The following is a 22,624-nucleotide window of genomic DNA, read 5'->3' as shown; positions in this document are numbered from 1 at the left end:
CAGAGGACAATTGTAGAGGTGGGAGCAAAGTGTGTGTGTGTTTGTGGGGGGTGGCCCGTGAACAGTAGTGTAAGGTTATTGGCACTTCGGTGGTGGGCATGGTATGGTAACACATGTATGGAGAGGCGTCGACCTGTACCCTCAAATACAGGCAGTACTGTAACCCTATGTCACCTGAATGAAAAACAAATTAAACAATAAAATGGTACCTTTAGATGTCTTCTCAGATATAAGATTATTTAATAAATGAGGTAGTTAATATCAGATTCTACTTCCTCAAAACCTTTATGTTCAAATAAAAGATAAAATTAGATATACAGTTTATCTCTTGGCTTATAGGATGGATTTTTTTTTGTTTCAATCCCTATACTAGGATAAATAACCATTGTTCCTGAATCAAGTTTCCATCCTTAAAGAGCCACAAAAGTGAACTACATTCTATCACTAGCATTCAAAATCCTTTTAACTTCTGCCTACTTGCTTACATTCTCTTCTTTACAGAGACAAAACCTAGCTTATGGCAAACTTGTTAAAAAAGCAAGTGTGTGCTTGGTTTCCTATACCTAAATAATGCCATTGCCACATCCTCTCATTTATTCCAGGTACTAAACAGAACACACTTAAAAATATACAGCTAACGGGCCCTCCCTGGTGGCACAGCGGGTTAAAGCACAGCACCAAGAAGCTAAAGCCGCTTCCGCATGAGTTTGATCCCCGCCTGCCCCGGAGGAGACCACATGGCGTGGCAGACCTCTCCTGGCCCGCCCGCTGCTCCCCTCAGCAGTGTACTTTGTTGATCTGCCTGTTCTGCTCCCCACTCTGTCTCTGGTGAATCCTCTCACCCTCTGCATCTCTGGCCTGTACCCCAGTTCAATATGAATAAATAAATAAATCTTTAAAAAAAAATATATATATATATATATAGCTAACACCTAAGTGTATTTGAGACCTAAACTTTATCTCCTGGTTCTGTTCAGGAAAGACATTTACCACAAGCCTTGCAGACACTGAAAAGAGTAGATCACTCCACTCTGCATGCATACCATGAACTGGGCAGACCATTAAGCTGAAAAAATGGACAAGACCAAAAACTAGGCATGCTCATGAATGAGACTACACTAAATTGTAATGTAGAAAAATTAACCATTTGAAGGGCAATTGAATGTGTAACTCTCTGCTCAACTTACCATTTGTCTATACCTGCTCCAACTCATAGCAGAATTAGAGCTTTATTATCACCATCTTTATGTTGAGACACATATGAAAAGCGCTGATGGGAGTTTTCTAAAAATGAGTGTTTGTGGGTTCACAGCGTCCTAAGTCTCTCTTTCCTGCTCATTCTTCACAGCTGTCTGACAGCCACTCAGCCATCAGCACTGTGAAAACAGGGTCTATAAGATTACCTGCCCTGCAACCTCCAGGGCCTCCTTGTCTTGAGAGGCAAATCCTGTCAACATTCTGGTCTGGACAGCTCCTGATAAGGCCAAGAAGGGGAAGAAGCACACTATGACCAGGCTGAGCTTCCAGCTAAAGAAGAAGGCGATGATCATGGCCACAGTGATGTTAGTGATGGAATTGACTATCATCCCGATTTGAGAGCCAGCAGCCTGAAAACCAAAAATAATCACATGACCTTAGGCACAGTCATTTTTACCATGATGTGAAAGGTTACTAAAAAGATGGATTTCTAAAAAAAATTATAATGATAAAATTACATACCATATCAATGTCATTGTCAGTGACACTAATACAGCTGAACTGATATAAGCATCACACCTGATCAACAAACCTTTTTATCATCGCCCATAAAGCTGTACTCATTAAATAATAACTCCTCTTCCTATCTGTCCCTAGCCTTTGACAGTAACACTCTGTCTCTTCAATTTTGCCTACTATAGGTACTTCATATAAGTGGAATCATACAATAGTTGTCTTTCTGTGTCTAGCTTATTCTACTAAATGTAATGTTTTCAATATCCACCCACAGTGTAGCATTTATCAATAAAGAATACAGTCTACAGATAGTTTCAAGTATATGCAAGAAGTTAATATTCACAATGGCTGGGAGAATATCACATCAGTGGAAAATGGAAACTGTATTTTATTTTTCAAGTATCTTTTGCCCAAATTGGGAGGGGGGAGCCAAAAAAATTTTTTTAAGATTTATTTATTCTTACAGAACTGGGGTACAGGCCAGAGATGCGGAGGGTGAGAGGATTCACCAGAGACAGAGCGCGGTGCAGAACAGGCAGATCGACGAAGTACACTGCTGAGGGGAGCAGCGGGCGGGTCAGGAGAGGTCTGCCTCACCATGTGGTCACCTCCGGGGCAGGCGGGGATCAAACTCATGCGGAAGTGGCTTAAGCTTCTTTGTTCTGTGCTTTAACCTGCTGTGCCAGCAGGGAGGGCCCAAATTTTTACACTATACCAATATTAAAATAAACTTGATCTGGGTTAGCAGTCTGATTTAAAAAAAAAAAATGAAAACAGTAGGAAAATTCATAGAATCCTTTTTAAAGGATGCATAAAAATATTTTAAGATGATTAGATGTTATTGTATGAATTCTAGTGATTGTGAATAGCCTTTAATAAGTCCCTGTGGCCCTCCCTGGTGGTGCAGCAGGTTAAAGCACAGCACTAAGAAGCTGAAGCTATTTCAGCATGAGTTCAATCCCCGCCCCAGAGGTGACCCACATGGCGCAGCAGACCTCTCCTGACCTGCCTGCTGCTCCCCTCAGCAGTGTACTTCATTGATCTGCCTGTTTTGCTCCCCACTCTGTCTCTGGTGAATCGTCTCACTGCCCCTGCACCTCTGGCCTGTAACCCATATCTGTATGCATAAATAAATAAATCTTAAAAAAAAAAAAAACTCCCCTGCACTGGGAAGAGCAAAATAAATAAATAAATAAATAAATAAGATCATGGTTTACTTATCCTAAGAATAAGGTGAGTTAGACACTAGAATATTCAGATATGAGAGTGAAATTGGCACTCTTTCTTTAAGCAGCAAGAAAATGCACATTAGGATCTTTCAAAATTATTATACATTTGATCCAGTGATTACATTTTCAGAGTTAAAGAAGGAATCAAAGATATGCAAATGATGTAAAGTAAATTTCTTATAAGGGAAAAAATTAGGGAGTTCTTTAAGTTCATGAAGATAATATATTACGCAGTATGTAGAAATCAATTGTAGAAGAATACATGACCAAAATATGCTCATATAAAGTGTTTTTTTTTTTTTAAAGATTTATTTATTTATTCATACAGAGCTGGGGGACAGGCCAGAGTTGCGGAGGGTGAGAGGCTTCACCAGAGACAGAGTGGGGAGCAGAACAGGCAGATCATGGAAGTACACTGCTGAGGGGAGCAGCGGGCGGGTCAGGAGAGGTCTGCCACGCCATGTGGTCACCTCCGGGGCAGGCGGGAATCGAACTCATGCGGAAGCGGCTTTAGATTCTCAGTGCTGTGCTTTTAACCCGCTGCGCCACCAGGGGGGCCCATATAAAGTGTTTTTAAGGAGAAAAGGATTATAATAGAATGGATAAAGTATAACTAAAAATCTTCAGAAAACACATATTTACAAAGAAAATATTCTTGTAGGATTCTGCAATAATAGAGAAAATGTGGTTCCTCACACAGGGCTCCTGAAACCCTTGTAAGTCCTGGTATTTGAAGTGTCTTGTTCTAATGAGGCAACTCTGGGTGGGTTTTTAGTGGTCTGGTCCCTGGGAAGATCAGGTTATAATTAGAAGCCTGGAGTTTTCAGGCCCACTATTCTCTTAAAAAAGGAGAAGCACTGAAAATGGAATTCATGGCCCTCAAGCTTTGGTGATGAAGCCTCAGAAGCAACTCCAATAGGGTGAGATTCAGCAAGCTTTCAGACTCGTGGTAGCATGGGCTGAGCTGTGTGCCAGAGAGGGCACCCTTTCTACACCCCTGGCCTTACTCATCTCTTCCATATGAATGTTCCCCTGTGCTCTTTATCATATCCTTCTACAATAAAGCAATGTAAGGGAACTGCTTATCACAACCTTTATCATATCCTTTTGTAATAAATCAGTCAATGTTAAAGAATTGTTTTCTTGAATTCTGTGTGCTGCTCTAGCGGTTCCTGGATCTCATGAATCCAAGACAGTTCAGGGTAATCCCAAATGTACAGCTGGTGGGGCAGAAGCACAGGTGAATTCTAGACTTTCAATCATCATCTGGAGTAGGGGTGTGGGCAGTCTTGTGGGACAGAACACCTAATTGTGGAATCTGATGCCATCTTCTGGAAAATAGTGCCAGAATTTTGTTGAATTGTAGGACAACCAGCTGGTATCTCAGAAAAAAAGATTTGGCATGGGAATTAAACACCCATTCTGAGGTCTTAAATATTAGAAGTGAAGGTTCGTTGTGAAAGTAAGAGACACACAAGAAAGACATGAAAAAAAAGTTAGTGTTTCCCTATCACTCAATATTTTAATATTTTTCTTCCAAGAGTCTTACAAACAAGCCAGTGGCTTTCTTTTTATTGTTACTTTGCTTTTCTTCTCCTTCAAAGAAGTGCTGTGGGGAGGTAAATGTGACCTGGTCACTTTAACCCTAATTGCTGACTTTATAAGAATGTACTTTCATTTCATGTGTATATAGATCCTCTAGATGATGCTGCAGGTTCTGGAGTTCAGACACTATGGGTTTATCTCCCTTAGGCAGAAAGACAGTTCTTTGAATGTTTCCAGATTTTTAATAGCAGTCACTCATTTCTTTTCCTCATTTACTCACTGGGGTTCTAATCAAGGCTGTGTAGATCAGCCCCTCTTTTCCTAAGACTAACTGCACCTTGGACACCTGTGTAAGGAGGCTTTTTCTGTACGATCTTTTTGTTCCCACCTTTTATTACATTTTGTGTGATCTAAGCCTCTTGGTCTGTAAATCTGAGGAGTAAGTCTTGGAGACATTCTCAGTGGCAATATTCAGAGGCACGCCAAACCCAGACAAAATCAACTGTTGTAGGAACACTGTTTCTGGGCGCTACCTAGGAGACACTGCTGTCTCTGCTCTGGCTAGCATTAGAAATGGTCAAAGTTGTCTCTGAGATATCCCAACCCCAAACATTCCTACTCCACAGAAAGCACACAGGTGATCATGCACTCAAAGGAATGAATGTCCAATCCAGTTAACATAGATGAGGCTCCTCCTGACACTTACCCCTTGAACTTGGGAAGCATCTGTAGCAAGCCTTGTTGTCAGTGCTCCAGGGCTATTTTTGGAGTCATCAAACCACCCTATGTCTTGCCCTAGTATTGCTCTGAAACCATATTTGCGTAGCCTTTTTGTTAGGAGTTCTCCAGATTTAGCAAAAGCATACCCCTGCAATGTAAAAGACTCTTTAGTAATCTTTTATCACGAAATGAAGGGAAGTAGCTAAATCACTGTCTGAAAATAAAATTCCTTACCTGCAGAAATTGAGTACAAAGGGATATGCAGCCCAGAGCTACAAAGAGCAGACACACAGCATTGATCTGTGACCTCTGTTCTTCCTTATCAGGATGTGAAAAAGTCTTGGCAAGATAGTAAGCAAGGAAGGCATGTTATTATTACAAACAACAGCAAAAGAAATAAATGCAAATTGTTTAAAAGAAAATTATCTTCAGCATTGGCCTAAAGCCAATGTTACTTTAAACATACTAATAATGTAACCAATGTTAACGCTGAATAGATGTACTTTAATTTCCTGTGGAGAAGAAAGCCTCGTGAATAAAAATCAATGGTCATGACTTTTCGTTTGTCTTCTTTCTTGGGCTGATATAGACAATTATGTGGTCTTTTCTTTGATATAGATGAAAAATATGATGAAATCCTTTAAATCCTTATGTAATAAGGTAAAGAAAAATGGAGGGAGGGAAAAGTAGAAAGAAAGAAGATGGAAGGAAGGAAGGAAGGAAGATCTGAGACTATAATCTGAGAGAATATTCAAAGTATTGTGATGACTTCTGTCTTTCCCAAATAATAGATGCAATAAAGATGATTTTCACACTCAGATACATTGCCAGTTATTAGCTCTCCAGGTTATATACAGAACAAATAAATACATCATTTAAAAAGCAACTATTGTGGAGTGGGGAATGAGATCAAAAACAGTGGGGTTAGGGAAGTGCACGGGACTGTGGTGATGGCACACGGGTGACTGGGTGATGGGAAACCCACAAGGATTACAACTGAGATGAAAAAAATGTACAAAATGATGTAAAAATAAACTATTACATTTTTTAAAAAGGGGAAAAAAGCAACTATCAAAGCATTAACTGCAATTGGCTTAGGAGAGCAAACATACTCTATCCATCTGAGACTGAGGTTATTGAGGAAACAACATCCAGAGAAGTATCAGAATATAGTCTCAAAGCATACAGCAGCTGGTAAATAACTAAAAGAGCCAGTTTCAGAAAAACAGTTTCCTGCGGGGGAATCCAGGACTCTCCACAGCCGTTCACACACAAGGTTTAGTTACTTTCTCCCCTGCTTTTAGAAATGATGGGCAAAAAAGCTAATAATCTGGGTTTCTTTTAAAAGTTAAAACTTGGGGTGTAGTTTTCCTATATAGAATCAGCCCTCTCCCCTTCGACTTCTACAACTATACCACTGCTCAGTACACACACTCCCAGAGCCTCACCCTATTCAAATGTCAGCTTTATGGCAGCAGGAGGAGGCTCTGATTTTCTTGTCCCCCATTTTATTCTCAAAACCAGCAACAATATTTGGCAAATAATAAGAGATCAATAAACATTTTCTGAAGATGATTGGGTTTTTCTGCCTCATGTCTGTCTTCCTCAGAGACTGGGAACCCCTTTAGGGAAGGCACCATGACTTCATTCATTCCAGAGACCATAGCACAGGGTTGAGGGAAATTGTCAACCAAAATTGATTGCAGTGAATGAAAGAAAATTTCAATTAAATTTGGGGTACTGTACTTTCTAGGCATTGAGGAATGTAAATTAATAATTTAAAATATTTTTAGCAGAAAGTTCTCCACATAACCAGAAATTAAGTCTACCAGCTTGGAAGGTCCCAATATTTACAGTTTTCTCCCTGAAATTAGCACCGTTTCTTCACTAACCACCAGGGGGCAGTATGAAACTTCTGCATCTTGGCCCAGGCCCTCCCCAGTCAGTCGACTGGCATTTGCTTATTATCTTATTATCCAGGTCTGTCTATAGAATTCATATTTATAAGGACTTTTTTTTTTTTCAGGACTTCTTTCAGTGAGGCTGAAAGCCACAGTAGATGGGAAAACTAAAACTTTGGGCTCTTACTTACTCTTCGGACAGTGTGGTGTGCTGGGAAATCCTTTTTGGAGATGAGGCTTCAATAAAAACTTCTTGGGCCTTACCACCTAATGCCTGTGTCACCTTGAGTAGGTCAGTATAGATTTCTATATTCTATGTTTCCTCCTTGTTGACCTCATAGGACTTGTGGTCTGAGTATGGAAATTTCAACTATGAAAACACGATTTAGGTAACACATCTTGCAGTGATAAGCTTTTATTGGAGTCTGGCTCCGCTGTTTGGAACTCTAGACCCACCATCTGTCACACTAAGTTCCTTATGCCTTAGTGTCCTCCTTTGCAAAATGAGAACAATAAGAATACCCACCTTAGATGGTTATTAGGCAAGTTTAGTGAACTATTATATAAGAAGTGCTTAGGTAACACTAAAGCTTTACTATTTTTATAGCAATAAAGTCAGATGGAAAATATCAAAATACCTTGGAATTTTCCTTATTTTACTTCCCTTTTCCTGTTTTCTTTCCAGTTCCGCATTTCAGTGGTGCAGTCAGCAGAACCGAAAATTATATAATAGGTACTACCACTTGTTATAAGCCAAATTTTGTCTGTCATCTGTTCAGCAAGATCAAAATGACCCTGCCATCCTTTTGTATAATTCAAAAACCTACTTTGTGTTTTGATTTGGTTTGCATTGAGGTAAATTACCCTCCTAATGCAGCCACAGAATGGGATTTTTTCAGACACAATGACTATATACGTGTCCTGCCAACTCAAAAATTGCTTAGTTTGCCTTCTTGCCTTCTGTGTGATGAAGACACACCGAGATGTGGAAAAAGAGTTAACAACAACAAAAAAAACACTAAATACATTAAAACAGCCAACACATCAGAAGCTACAGTATCCACTGAGAGGAGAGATAAACAAAAAGTATGAGGAGAATAAAGTGAAGGCAGCTCTCTGCTTACCCCAAGAATCTCACTGAATAAAAAGGCATAGAGGGGAGTGACTGTCCCATTGATGGCTGCACCCACAGACCCTACCAGCATGTAGGGCCATTCTGGAGCATTGAGCTTCAGAATCCTCCTCATTGGGGCAGGTTCAATTTCTTCTTCCTCAGGGAAGTCCTTGCCCTTGAGGGGAGAGATGGTCTCATTAATCACACAACAGGTACACATAGACACTTTGTCTTTTTTGTTTGTTTGTTTACTTGCAGCAGGCTTTTTGACATTCACAGATTGATGAATCATGGTTTGGTTAGTTACCTGTGGCCTGAAAGGTCTGAAGAGACAGTGACCTATTATTTTGTGAGGAATTGTTTTGAGTTGCTGGACACAGAGCCCAGAGTCCCCCTCATCTGGAGGGGACTCCTTTCATCATTGCAACAAATATGTTGGATCTTTGGGAAAAAGAACTCTCCAATTAAAAAAATCAAGGATGTGAAATTTTCAAGGTATGTCCTTGATAAATGTCAAAGCTCTCAAAACTAATAACTGCTGAAAGCTCTGAGGCAGTCCAATGTATTAAAACAAGGCAAAATGATGTTTGAAATGTAGTAAGTGATGTCAACAGTAAGAGCACACTACATATTTTGCCTGTAAAGTTTTTCTTAATTAGAACCCAGGAGTAAATGGCAATCTATTCAGACTTCTGAATTTCTTTATAAGGAGTAAAAATGAGTTCAAGATTTCCCTGTTTTGATCTCTTTACTGACCACCAACGTGCCAGAGCTAGTAATGTTCTTTTTAAAGGCAAACACAATATCCAGAACCAGGTCATTTTTCTTTGCCGTAGTTATTAATCAGGGCTTGGTTGCAGGCCTATTTATTCAATAATGTGTTAAATTTATTACAGACTTTGAGAAAAGATTTTAGGTGGCTTATAGAGATTTGCACTAATTTTTTTTCATTTTTCTACAAAAGCATGCTAAGTAAATCTATATTATATTGCATATGAAACTATTAATTAGTAAATACAGTTCTTTCATAAACATAGTAATTACCCTGCACATGACTAAATGTCAGAACAGGTAACAGCAAGGGCTTCAAATACTTTCTTTGGCTTACAAAGTCAATTTAATTAAATAATTCAATTCAGTTTAAACAAAAGCCTGGTGTCAGGCCCATGCCATTTGAGCTACAAGCCACATAGAAGGGAGGAAGGCAGCAGAGCTATGATTGAATTGTTGCTGCCTTCACCTTAAATTCTCTCTTGACCGTCCTCAACATCTGCACGTGTCATGACCACTCACTCAGCTGGCAAAACCTGTGCAGACTCATATTCTCAGGGTTAAAGGGCATACACTAGTCTCTGGGTGAGACTTCTCCCACTCTCCCACGAGCGGGAGGTACCTGACCTTTCTTTCTTCTTCGTAGGTAGAGTTATGGTCTACGCCTGCTAATGGAGGCTCATGAGCCAGGTAAGAAAGCTGAGACTTGGAGCGTTGCCGGAGGGAAGCTCTGTAAACAAACAGAAAGATGAGAATCTGTAGATTGTGGGCAGGTTGGGACAGAACTCACAAGTGTCCAAGTTGACATCACACGTGTCAAATAAAAAGAAATGTTTGGTAGGTCACATGGTAACCAGGTAGGGGAGTTTCCTAACTAGGTTGGGCAGAGCTATTTTTAGGCTAAAGTGAATCAAGATGGTTGTTCTGGGTCTCAAGCTAAAACCTGCTTTCAAAGTGTCCCCAAAGAGGAAGAAAAGAAGGGGGAGCAAAGTTGTCACACTATTTCAAAAAAAAAGAATCAGCCCAAGATTCAAAGCATTTCAATCCCACACAGTTCTGGTCATTGTTACCATGGCAATGTTCATGGCCTTTACCTCCCTTGTGGGAAATAAAATCTACAATCGTTTTAGTTGTAGATTATATTGTTGATTTGATCTCTCTCCCTCTCTCTCTCTCTTCCTCCCCCCTTCTCTCTCTCTCCTTTTATCCCTGATGTTTATTTTTTGTGTAATGTCACTTGGATGCAAATGAACTGGTAATAAGAAATAAGGCCTCACGTGAAATTTTCTCCAGCTATATAAAGCCCCTAAAAATACATTTGGTTAGCAAATCTAACTAATATAACACATGAGTGTATTTATCACTCATTCACACATCTGTTCATTATCCAGGGACTTACTGGGCACCTGCTACAGGTGTCGAAGATTACAAAGCTGACCAATCAGATTTCCCTCAAGGAGCTTAAAATTTTTTAGAAGAATAACATGTATACCCAAATTTAGAGCAAAGAAAGTGGTAAGTCCTATAAGGCATTTTCACCAAACATGTAGGGAAATTTAAAGGGAAAAAAATGTATGGCTGATGTTAGCATGAAAGGCTTCAGGGAAGAGGCAGTTAGGTAGGCTTGGGCTAAAGGATGAGCATTTCTGATGCGGAGGACAGTGTGAACAAAAGGATGTGATGGAGGCATGGCTCTTGTTCCATTTGCTTAGTACAGGACAGATGTGGGAAGTGATTGGTGTGGGTTGTTTTCTCCCTGAAGTTTCTGCACATTGACTACTCTCCTGGAGTAAATTTGGAAGTGAGTAGGATCTGCTGGTGATTGTGTTAAGACCTTCAAGGCAAGAAGCTTCCTGGAAAACGAAGATAACTAAAAAAAAAAAAAAAAAAAAAAAAAAAAAAAAAAAAAAAAAAAAAAAAAAAAAAAAAAAAAAAAAAAAAAAAAAATAGAGCTGAGAAAGGAATGGAGAAAAACTACCTCTACTTTGAGCAGCTACAAGGCCCAGCCTTACTGAAGACAAAGCAGCCTTGAACTATTTAGTTAACCCCTTTAAAGGTTAAACCAGGATGGATTGGGTTATTAATGATCTGCAAACTGTTTTAAGCGATAGAGGCACTGCTGAAGACTTGAGAGAAGGGAAGCTACATTATCTAAGCAGCTAATCTGAAGTGATATGATATAAAAAGAGGTAGATAGATGTTAGCCTTGAGGAGACCTCCACCTCGGCTGGTACAGTGCAGTCTGCTTCAGAGCTTCCCAAATCTATCATTTACATACTGATAGAATTAACTAAAACAAATATTACCATGATGTCTGCCTGTTACATAAGCTCATCTAGCCTTCTTGAGAAGGCAGTAACTCATCAATATAATTATTTTAATTTGTTCCCACGTTCTGTTGATGTCTCTGCCACCTTCTTAGTCACCCAAGTTCAACAGGCTGCATTTATCTCAAGTCCTCTCTTGTTCTCGCATGTTCAAACTCTTGCCACGTCTCATTATGACCAGGTATGAAATCACTCGTCACCTCTTCCCTGCTACTACACTGGCCTCTGGGACACTCTGTTTCCCCTAGCCTGGCCAGATACTCTGCAGTAATAAGTTATTTGTTTAGAGTAGGTGACTACAGTCAAGGCATCTTCTCCAGAAGGTGTGAGGAATAAGTATGTGTGGAGAGAGCAGCATGAGTGATTGGGCTGATACCTGAGCTCATGGGTCTAAAAAACAAACTCACAGTCTTGAAAACCATGGTAGGTGTATATGGAATAGGGGAGGATGACAAAATATAGTTGACTACATCCTAGTTCTGAGCAGGGATGTGTATTCTTGTGTCCTTGGATTACTATCACATTTCTTAGCTCTCTCTCCCTCTCTCCACTCCACCCTTCCCCCTCTATACACACATCAGCACACCTCTCTAGCCTAGACTATCCTGATGAGGCCATAGCAGTAATGTGGTAGGCAGGGGCCTTGCTACCTGCCAGCAACTACTCTGCTCCACCATAACACCAGGCTGAAAATTCTGTCACAGCACTTTTCAGAACCTATGACATCTGCCACTCCCTCCTAGAGGCTGCCAATCACTTTTTATCACACATAAAAACAGCTAATTTAGGGAATAAATGTCCCTCTCTCTCAGCATTATTATTCAAGTAATTAATTAGTTATTCATTAAATTATTCTTGAACCTAAATACATTATGAAAGACACATTTAGTCAATAGGAAGGAAAAAAATCCAAGAAAATAAAACAGAAATTAACATTTCACTTCGTTTATATGTGTGTATATATATATATATATGATTGTAATACATAGCACATAAGAGACATTTTTAATAGACCTTCTTCATCAAAATTCTTTCTCTGCAAGAGGTTAAAAGCTACTTTCTGTATGTAAATTGTATTTCTGAATTTCTCACTCTAATCAACAAAATGTAATTTGTGAGAATGGCCCAATAGGTAATGTTTATAATAAAAATAGTGATCTGGTCCAAATAAAAAGTGCAAATAAACTACTAAGAATGGGTGGAATTTTATTCACCTGAAAAGTTAAGAAATATTACTTTTTTTCCCAACTTGATCACAGAATACACCTCTTCACAACCTTTAACCTAGTGATCAAAAGAGACACCTATACATTCTCTGTGTTTAAAAAATTTGTTGGTATCTTCAGGTAATGATTCTAATGACCCATATAATTTAATTTTTTAATTCCAATAGGAAATCATGATTAAACATAATGATTAAACAGTTACCTATAAAATTATTTAATAATTTTGGCCATTTTAATATTTTTTACTTAATAATTTGAAGATACTGCTTTATTATTTTCCAAATTGAGAAAAAATGCATGTCTTCAAATTTTCCTGAATAGACCTGTTCTCAAAAGGAAAAATAAAACACCTTCAGTATAAACTCAGTGAACTATTTTTTTTAATATAGTTCAAACTACTTGGAGTAGCTACCCGATGTCTTATTTTAAGCCTCTCCAACCACTTTCCATTAAACACTTAGCTCTCTTGAATAGGCAAGTCTTGTAACAGAGACTTTCTTAAGAGCACAGTCTCAAATGTTGAAATAGTTAAGGCAATGTTAGAGAAATATGCTGTCTTCCCATTGCCTATTAATAATCTCTTAAGGGGGGAACAACCTTGAATAATTTTCTCATGAATAAAACAAATGCTACTGTATAAAATTCTTCTTAATACATATTTTTATTGAGGTATAACTGACATATAACATTATATTAGCTTCAAGTGCACAAAATAATGATTTGACATCTGTATATATTATGCAATGTTCACCATAAGTCTGGTTAATAAAAAGGCTTTTAATATCTCAAGGAATTATTTTATTGAATTCTTAAACCAGAATGCAAGGCTGAATTAATAGCCTCACTAATAGCATACTCCCAAAATAGGTTTTGAAAACGAATACCTTGATATTGATCCAAAGAAAAAGAAATAATTCATTTTTAAAGAAATCCTCTTTCAACACATTTCAATGCATTTTTTATGTCATCTAGGTAAGGAATGATTTGATTTGGGGTAGTTCATGCTGGGCGTAGTCAAATTGTAATTCAATGGCAGCTTGGTAGGTTAAAGAGTAGAGTTGAAAGCATGAGTTTGATGTCAATGTTAGACAATGCTTCAGGCATAGTTAGCTTGGGTGTGGGGAACTTAACCCAGTTTTTGTTTTTTTTTTAAATCCCCTCTAAGTCTAACAAATAACATCTTAAGCCTATAGATTCACTATCATGATACTACTACCAATAAAATTAGACCAAAGTTAAACAAAATAATCCACGTGAAGTGGAGACAGAAATGTTAATCTGGGAACCAAGGATTCATTTGCATATTCACATTACACAAGATCTGAGTTTATTCTTAGGGCTCTCCTTGTGGTACCCCATAACTATAGAGGAATCTCAAGATAACTGCAGTCTTTAGAAATGTCCCAAGGTTTGAGCTTACCTTAAACTAGCTTGGTAGCTTCCTCTGCTAAAGGTCTGTTTGCTCTCATGTACAGCATCTTCAGTTTCAGCTTTTCCTATTCAATGCAACATGAGTGATTCTTAGTATTAGACACAATAAGCAGAAGCACATTAAAATCAAACTATTTCGAACCTCTCCTGGTGGCATAATGGGTTAAAGCACAGCACTATGAAGCTATCGCAGCCACTGCAGCATGAGTTTGAGCCCCCACTGAGGAAATGACCCACATGGTATGGCAGAACTCTTCTGACCCACCCGCTGATCCCCTCAGCAGTGTATTTCAGTAGATCTGCCTGTTCTGCTCTCCACTCTGGCTCTCTGGTGGATCCTCTAGCCCTTGCACCTCTGTCCTGTCCCCCAATTCTGTACGCATAAATAAATAAATCTTTAAAAATCTAAATAAAATCAAACTAGTTCATTAAGGCTATTTTTTAAATAAAAATTATGTTTGCTTAGACTATCACTGCTCTAAGGCTTTCTATTAACTGTATTGCAATAAGGAATACAGCATTTGTCCACTACATTCTAATGAAAAAATGTAAAATACTACGCAGGATCAAATCTTTTGAATTGTATCATAGTCTATAAGCTATTCGATAACCTACAGCATGCTTATTAAAAACTTAAGGGGAGTCCAATAAAAGTTGCAAAACAATGATAGATTCATCAAATTGATAGAAAATCTTTATTAGAATAAAAATGTATTTAGTGTATGCAGTAGTTACACACAATAGAGTTCATGATGGGGTAGGGTAGAAAAAGTTTGTAATAGGTGGTCAACATAAGTTGGAATGAACAACCAAATCTGAAAGGTCATATGGAAAAGAGAAAGGGACACGTGGGCTTGAAGCATCTGTCTACATTAGTGAAAAAAGCATAAAACTAATCATTGATTAGTTTACTCAACCAATAAAGGCACCTACTGTGCCCAGGACCCTCTATGAATTTTCTCATATTTGAAGCATGGGGTCATAAAGTGGAGGGGAGGTATTGGAATAGAATGTTACTCCACTGAAGACCAGGGTTTTAGTTCTCTCACTTGACAAGGACTTGACTCCTCAGCTTCTGTCATTTCCTTTATAATCTATATATTGGGGAACTATATAGTTGCCCAGGATTGTGGGGAAAGGTAGGACAGTCTGCACCTAAATGCACAGAAATCCATTAAACATTATGTATGTTAACTATTAATACAATGAACAAGCATAATAGGAAAGGCACACACCTTTTACATCCCCTTCATTATGAGCGGAATCTCCTTGACTTTGCAAAGTCACTAAAGTAAAGTAAACTCCTTTCCTTTCCAACAGTTCTTCATGAGTGCCTCTTTCCACTGCTGTACCATGTTCAAAACCAATAATGATGTCTGCAGCTCTAACCGTGGACAAACGATGAGCAACCGAAATGATTGTGTGGTCATGCTGAATCTGTAAGCATATAATGAATACTGTTAAATGCGACTGTAAGACTGCCCTGACATTGACCTTCGAGTCATTGCAGAATCCACAAGTCAGTCAAAGCCTTGGTTCCTGGGAAAATCCAGGGTTGGAAGAAGATTAGCAAAGACCAGGATACTTTCTCAAGTCCATAAACATAATCACGTGTTGATCCAGTTGTTGCTGTTAATCAACAGCTAAAAACAAATAAGGAAAAATTTGAAAATCACATAAACAACTTAGCAAAACTGAAATCTTATAATGTGCAGTTTCGGGAACCAAATAACTATGAAGTGATTTTCTGTTCAACTCTGGGAACTAAGGTAGTCAGCCAGTATTTTGGAGATGAGACACACTGGCAGTGTTACTAGCGGCCAGTGTCCTCTTAGCTCCTGCTTTCCCCTCCTGCCTTTCTGCAGCATCAGCACTAGCATTTCCATACAGGTTGAAACTCAGTCTTCAACAAACCTTACTCAGTGCCTCTTGCACCATGGCTTCGCTCTCATTATCCAAGGCTGAGGTGGCCATGTCCAAAAGCAGGATCTTGGGGTGTCGGACAAGTGCTCTTGCAATGGCTATTCTTTGTTTCTGGCCACCGCTCATATGGCCTCCTCCTTCCCCAACCAGAGTGTCAAATTTCTAGAAGGAAGATAACACAATAATGAAGAGGAGAAAATTGATGGTTCCTGACAGAGCTCTATTGCCAGGTCCTTCCTAGTTTTCTCCTCAAGCATGAATTTCACATGTCCAAATTTCACTGAAAGAAATAACCTTTCCTGAAATACGTTATTGGCTAATCAATATTTATGTACAAGATAGATTTACCCACTCATTTCCAGGTCTATTGGGCTGTATAAATGCTTCTTTGTCTCAACTTTGTTTCCACTAAAGTAAAAGTTAATCAAAACTCATTTTAGAGAATTAAGTACATCTCAGGCCTTGTCCCTTTTCTCTAGTTATATGACAGAGCAAACACACTGTTAAAGCTATCTTTATGTGGTAAATAAAGCTCAAACTAGCTTTATCATCATTACTTCCACTCAGCTGGAATTCATAATCAAGTGTGGATACTGCATTCGGTTTTTACTAACCCATGTGCATTGAGTGCCTACTATATATCAAGCGTGACGAGCTCTTTACATATATCACCTGTTTAGTCCTCACAGATACCCACAAGGAAGGCACTGCTACTCATCTCACCTGATGGATGAGGAACTGTAGGATGTAAGGAGGGGTAAAGCAACTTACCCAAATTCACAAGGCTCACCAGTAGAGAAGCTAGGATCTGTATGAAGATGCTCTGATCCTAAAGCTTCATGCCTGTTTTTTTTTTTTCTTTTCCTCCCCACTTTGGATTTATAAAACTTCATGCTTTTCAACCACTAAACTATATCATCCTCACAGCTGCATTTCTTTCATACAGGCAATTTTTGAAGAGTGAATAGGGAGTGTTCTAAAGCACAGTCTCTGGAGCAGACCACCTGCGCTGTGAGCCTTATCTCTCCTGCCACTGACCTTGACCTTGACCTCTCAGCACCATCTGTAGATGGTAATAATAATAATAACTGCCTGGCAGGTGGTTGTGAGGGCTGAATGAATTCTTGGATGTGCAGAACAGTGCCCACAACAGTTGGCACTCCATGTGTGTCACACAATAAAAATGGTCCTTTTTTGATTTAGCAGGATATTTACTACAAAATCCATGTAACAGTATGGAGATAATTTTTGTTGTCATTGTTTAAAATTAATGTAAATGAGGAATTTTTGAATGTACAATACTAAGGTTACAGTATTAGCAACCTAAGTACAAGAAAACTAAGAAACAATGACAATGACAAACAAAAAGTGCAGTACAAGTCACTGCCACATGATGAGCTGATTGTCTCTTTAGACAAATGGTTAATAGATGGAACGAGGAAACTGTATCTATGCCAAAGGGAACATTTTTCATATTACCCAGCTTAGTGAATATTTAATTTATTAACATCTTTTCAGAAAAAGAGGAAAATTCATGAAACTAAAACATGATCATCAGAATTTAAAAATTTAGTATCCAAATGAAAAGACAATGTGTATTATTATATGATCTTTTCTCCTCCTGTGACTTCTTGGTTTCCCCCCAGAAAGAGAGGCTTAAAGTACCTGTGGCAGGTCCATGATGAAGTTGTAGGCATTGGCTGCTTTGGCAGCTTGTACTATATCTTCCATGGTTGCATCTTCTCTGCCATAGCGAATATTTTCTGCAATGGTGGTGGAGAAAAGAACAGGCTCTTGCTCCACGATCCCAATCTGAGCTCTAAGCCACTGAATGTTAAGAGAACGAATGTCATGGCCATCCAAAGTCACCTGGAGAACATGTGAACAACATCACATCTTAGGGTTCTGGGTCATGGTAGGTGTTGTGTTTGCTGTATGATGAGGAAAAAAACTGGCAAAACTATAACAGAAACAGTTCCCCTTATAATGTGACTGGCCATGTGACAATGACAATATATAAATGAAGTCAAATACAGTTGTAGTAATTTTCATTGTAGAAACACAAATGAGGTAAAGATTCCTCACTTTAATTTGATTGTTCCAGGAACAGAAGTGATTTATTTTTAATTCCTCAATAAAGAGTCAGTTATTTAACATACTTTCAACATTTTTACTTTCTTTTGACTTGAGACTAAAAATGGAATTTGAAAGCCCTCAATGAAGAATTAAAGGGCAAGTGTCTTTTTCATTACAATAAGTAATGGTCCCTATCTTGGTTCTAAATCTAACGATAAAACTTACTTTCTGACTAAGCTCATCAAATAACACTTTCCTGTTCAAAAACAAATGAAACATTAAATAGGTCAAGATAATAAAACTAACTACTAGCAAAAATGTGAAAAAAAATCTGGGGCAAGTCTCAATCTCATTTGTAAAATGGGCATATTTACCCTTGTGGGTCATTGTGAAAATAATCATTTTAATAAAATATTTGACATAGTATATGTGATAAGTGACTTTTATTAATTTTTTCTTACTTGCAGTATATATTTATAATCCAATGAACCCAAGAAAAAGACAGTTTGTGATTTAAAAAATCCAACTTCTTAAAGTGGCAACGCACAATCTTTTCTGTTAACTTTAGTCATGTAATTATTGGAAACAATAATTATTTGCTGAAATACAATGAAAATGTTAGTTAACTGAAGAGGCTGCAATACTATTTGGAGTATATCTACACTGAATGAATGGACTGGTTATTCACTGAACATGGCCACCACACCAGGACTTAGTCCAGTTTAGCCAGTCAAAACTCCCTAATTAGAAAGAAACCTGCATCCATATGTTCACAGAGGCACTATTTACAATAGCCAAGATACTGGAAACCACCTAAGTACCCCAAAGAACAGATGAGTGGATCAAGAAGCAGTGTTTTATATACACAGTGGAATACGATTAGCCATCCAAAAAGAGAAGCTCATGCTACTTGCAGCGACATAATAAAACCAGAAGAGATGACCTAAAGTGAAGTCAGAAGTAGGAAAATAAACACCAAGTAATGTCACTAATATGTGGGATATAGAGAAACCAAAGTAAGAAATGGAGAATAAATCTTAGAAGCTAACTCTTGAAAACTGACTACAGAACTGAAGTATCAAAAGTGGGTAGAAAGTGGGAGAGAAATAGGAATAAGAAGGAAGAAAATATAATGCACTGTGGTGGTGGGTTATGGGTGATTTGGTGGTGGGTGCCCTACAGTGGCAATTCCTGATGTTTGTATCTTAATGTTACCACAATAAAAGGAGAAATTATTCTTTAAAGAACAGAACCCCAAATTCATGAAGATAATTATTCCAGTGTCAGAATGCTCTCTCTGTGTGCTAGGACTTTGTTTGAACCAATATACATCCACTTGCACTCTCCTGTCCCCACATATTGAGAGATTTCTGGAAATACGCACCATGCCTTTATTGGGGTCATAGAATCGTTGAATGAGCTGCAGTGCTGTGCTTTTCCCAGCTCCACTGGATCCTACTATGGCTGTCATTTCCCCTGATTTAATGACCATGCTGAGGTTATGCAAAATCTGCAGTAGAAAAGGACAATGTTCAGGTTGCCAACAATTAGGCTGTACATTAGGATGCTTTGTGAAAACACTCTGTGTTTACTTATGGTCCCAAAGCAATACCCACCAGCAGCCATCTATAACCAACAATTTAGTAACAATGCCTGAGATGAGGTTTCAATATTCAGCACATGCTTTATTTAACAGATAGCTATAACCAACAAAATGCTGTGTTGTAACACAAAATAAATGAACACAAACACTACAACTTTTATAAGTATGTTCCAGAACCTAATATTAAAAACATCTGACATACTAGGATACCTCAAGGAGATTATCCCAATTAGTTAAGTCAGGAAAGCCATTAAAATTAGAAATACAACACCAATTACTGGTGACAGATTAACAATGGACTAATTTAAATCTAACCTGTCATATACTTGCCACTTGTGTGGACATATTATTTGAATAATTTTATCTGACAAACGTTGGTTACTAAATATTAGTAACCAGTGCTGGGAAGTCTACAGAGGGAAGAACCAGAAAATAATTTATTACTCATCTGATAGCTTTTTTTTACTGATTCAATGGTGATTTTTTTTTTAAAGATTTATTTATTTGCACATACAGAACTGGGGTACAGGCCAGAGGCTCAGGGGCGGTGAGAGGCTTCACCAGAGACAGAGTGGGGAGCAGAACAGGCAGATCAACGAAGTACACTGCTGAGGGGCGCAGCGGGCGGGTCAGGAGAGGTCTGCCACGCCATGTGGTCACCTCCGGGGCAGGCGGGAATTGAACTCAGGCTGAAGTGGCTTTATATTCTCAGTGCTGTGCTTTAACCCGCTGCGCCACCAGGGAGGGCCTCAATGGTTATTTTTATACTTACTATGTAAGGTGGTTTGGAGTGCTCTGTGTGATAAAATGTCACATGTGTTTCATTTCTCACTGGAGAGTTGGACTTACAAATATATTTCCTCTTGGGCTGTGCTGGGTGTACACTTCCCTGGGGTCAGCAGGCATCAGTGTGCCTGTTATCATCCAAGCCCCAATAATGTAAAGCCCAGCAGGGCTACCTACATACTCAGAGTATGAATGAAGAATATTTGGGGGTCTAAGTTGGAAGATTTTATAAAACAAACTTGATATTAGGGATAGAAGACATAACAGAAACAAGTATGTTTTAATTCAAACAGGATTTGTTGAGAAGCTATTATGAGCTGGTTCTGAACAGATACATTAAAGGAAGTTTTTAGACATCCCTTGAAAATCTTTACTGAGTGAGTACTACCTTGTGGTTTATATTTTACAAAACACTGTGTTATGCCATTTAATGTTTAAGTACATGTTATATATAACATGAATAAAAATACATTAAAATGTAATCAGAATTTAACATGTACATCCAGCATATGTATGATTGTTATCTAGAATCTTGACCCCATATGGCATAGGTGCATAATGTCAAAATTAAATTGCACTGGAATTAGTTCTAGGTTGATTTAACTGAAATATTAGTTACAGCTACAAATACTCAATTGAAAATGAAGAATAAGTCTCATTTCAAAGTCAGTTCATTCAAGAGGAGTACATTCTGATTTTAGAGCTCCTTGCTCAACGTGTGCAGGGAAATCTTATGTGTGCCTGGAAAATCACCCATACAGGACAGGGAGTACAAGTGTCACTAGATCACCTTTCCTCTGAAAACTGACTCAGTGACCCCTGTGACCTTACAGACGGGAAGTCAAAAAAAAAACTACAGAGACAGATTCCTTGGGCTGGCAGTTGCTATGTACTCAGGTGCACCTCCCGCAGTCTCTGAGGAGGTAGCTGCCAGCACTGTGCTAGATTGTTCTATTGCCTGGAAGTTTATTTAGCATGTGCCCATGATGACAGGACCTGCCACTCATTTCAACAGCAGCTCATACAGCTGACTTAACCTGAATGTACTGACACACTGTGTTCCCACCAGAGGGATTTAAACATGGTTATCACAAAGGAATGTGGTTTGTTGCCTAAGAAATTACTCGACACACAAGGATACTTCCAGAGAAACGTGCTTATCTTCCTTGTTCCTGGAAACTGAATCATACTTCAAAAAAGAAAAAAATATTGGTCTATAAATGAATTACAAAGAAGAAAATGCCATTGTTTCTGGAGTAAAGATTGGCACTTACCTTCACATCCGGTCTGGATGGGTAGTAGAAGGTCACATTATGGAATTCGATTTCACCCTTGATGCGATCCAACTTGTAACCATCTTCTGACATGCAGTCAATGATTGATTTCTAGAGTGGAATATGAAAGGAACTTAACAATCACATGTATTATTTTGTATTTATTGACCAACTCAGTTTGAATTTACTCATAAAACAGAACGATAACCAGGAAAAGTATTGCAGAAGTATGCTCAAGGTAAACTGCTTCTACATTTAATATTTATTGATAATGGTAATATCACTTATGCTCACTTATTGAATATTAATATGAGATCCTATATCTGTTAATATGTGTATATTATACAGTGATAAATATATTAATATATAAACCAATATAAAATACACAAACAATAATATGTAATTAAAAACATTACTTTAATTAAGAAATCATAGTATTACAAAACTTAGTCTTATTACATAATTATCACAAAAGTATTACATAATTATTACGTAATTTCCTTATTAGTGTTATTTATTGATATATTACGATATGTTATTATACTATTAATATTATAAACTACCAATATAATCATATAATGTATAGTACTGATACATGATTGAGAGCAGGTAATACAATTGTTCATAATTATATTATTGAAATATCATGAAAGATAATTATATTACTGAAATACCATGGAAGAACATATACAGAGTTGTAACAGGCTCTTTTCATTTTTGTACAACTTACGTAGACAGGTTTTTCACCTAAAGAAGTAGAGAAGTCTTAGAGATGTTTAAGCTTTTTGTCTAAGGCCATGCAATTAGTCAACTAAGCTGGGGTCCATTAGTTCTCTATGCTTGAGTATCTAATGAAAATGATGTTTAAAATTAACTGAACATCCTCTAGTAGTGTCTTCAAATACAGCCAACCTTCAGTTGATATGCTGGTTATCACCTCTGTTACTCTTAGCAGTGAGTTTTAATATAGAACTTAACCATTACA

The 22,624-nt window shown here is 38.1% G+C and overlaps 1 protein-coding gene across 3 annotated transcripts in view; it reads right to left on the bottom strand.

The window, feature by feature from the left end:
- ABCB11 (ATP-binding cassette, sub-family B (MDR/TAP), member 11) overlaps nucleotides 1-22,624 on the bottom strand; it is a 56,748-nt gene that overhangs the window by 10,777 nt on the left and 23,347 nt on the right. Inside the window, exons 11-21 of one of the 3 annotated variants that reach the window (XM_004674570.1) lie at nucleotides 21,640-21,750; nucleotides 19,361-19,486; nucleotides 17,566-17,769; nucleotides 15,892-16,062; nucleotides 15,213-15,414; nucleotides 13,967-14,042; nucleotides 9,621-9,723; nucleotides 8,233-8,397; nucleotides 5,442-5,546; nucleotides 5,194-5,355; nucleotides 1,404-1,607 (exon numbers count right to left, since the gene is read on the bottom strand). In XM_004674570.1, coding sequence (XP_004674627.1) covers nucleotides 1,404-1,607; nucleotides 5,194-5,355; nucleotides 5,442-5,546; nucleotides 8,233-8,397; nucleotides 9,621-9,723; nucleotides 13,967-14,042; nucleotides 15,213-15,414; nucleotides 15,892-16,062; nucleotides 17,566-17,769; nucleotides 19,361-19,486; nucleotides 21,640-21,750 — 1,629 coding nt within the window. The remainder of the gene's footprint in view (nucleotides 1-1,403; nucleotides 1,608-5,193; nucleotides 5,356-5,441; nucleotides 5,547-8,232; nucleotides 8,398-9,620; nucleotides 9,724-13,966; nucleotides 14,043-15,212; nucleotides 15,415-15,891; nucleotides 16,063-17,565; nucleotides 17,770-19,360; nucleotides 19,487-21,639; nucleotides 21,751-22,624) is intronic. The other 2 variants (XM_012726010.1, XM_004674571.1) reach the window with 2 other exon arrangements.

The sequence above is a fragment of the Condylura cristata genome, unplaced genomic scaffold, assembly GCF_000260355.1.
Source record: "Condylura cristata isolate star-nosed mole 26May11 unplaced genomic scaffold, ConCri1.0 scaffold00002, whole genome shotgun sequence".
Classification (NCBI taxonomy): Eukaryota; Metazoa; Chordata; class Mammalia; order Eulipotyphla; family Talpidae; genus Condylura; species Condylura cristata.
Note: the sequence above shows the minus strand (reverse complement) of the source record. Positions and strands in the feature narration are given on the sequence as shown.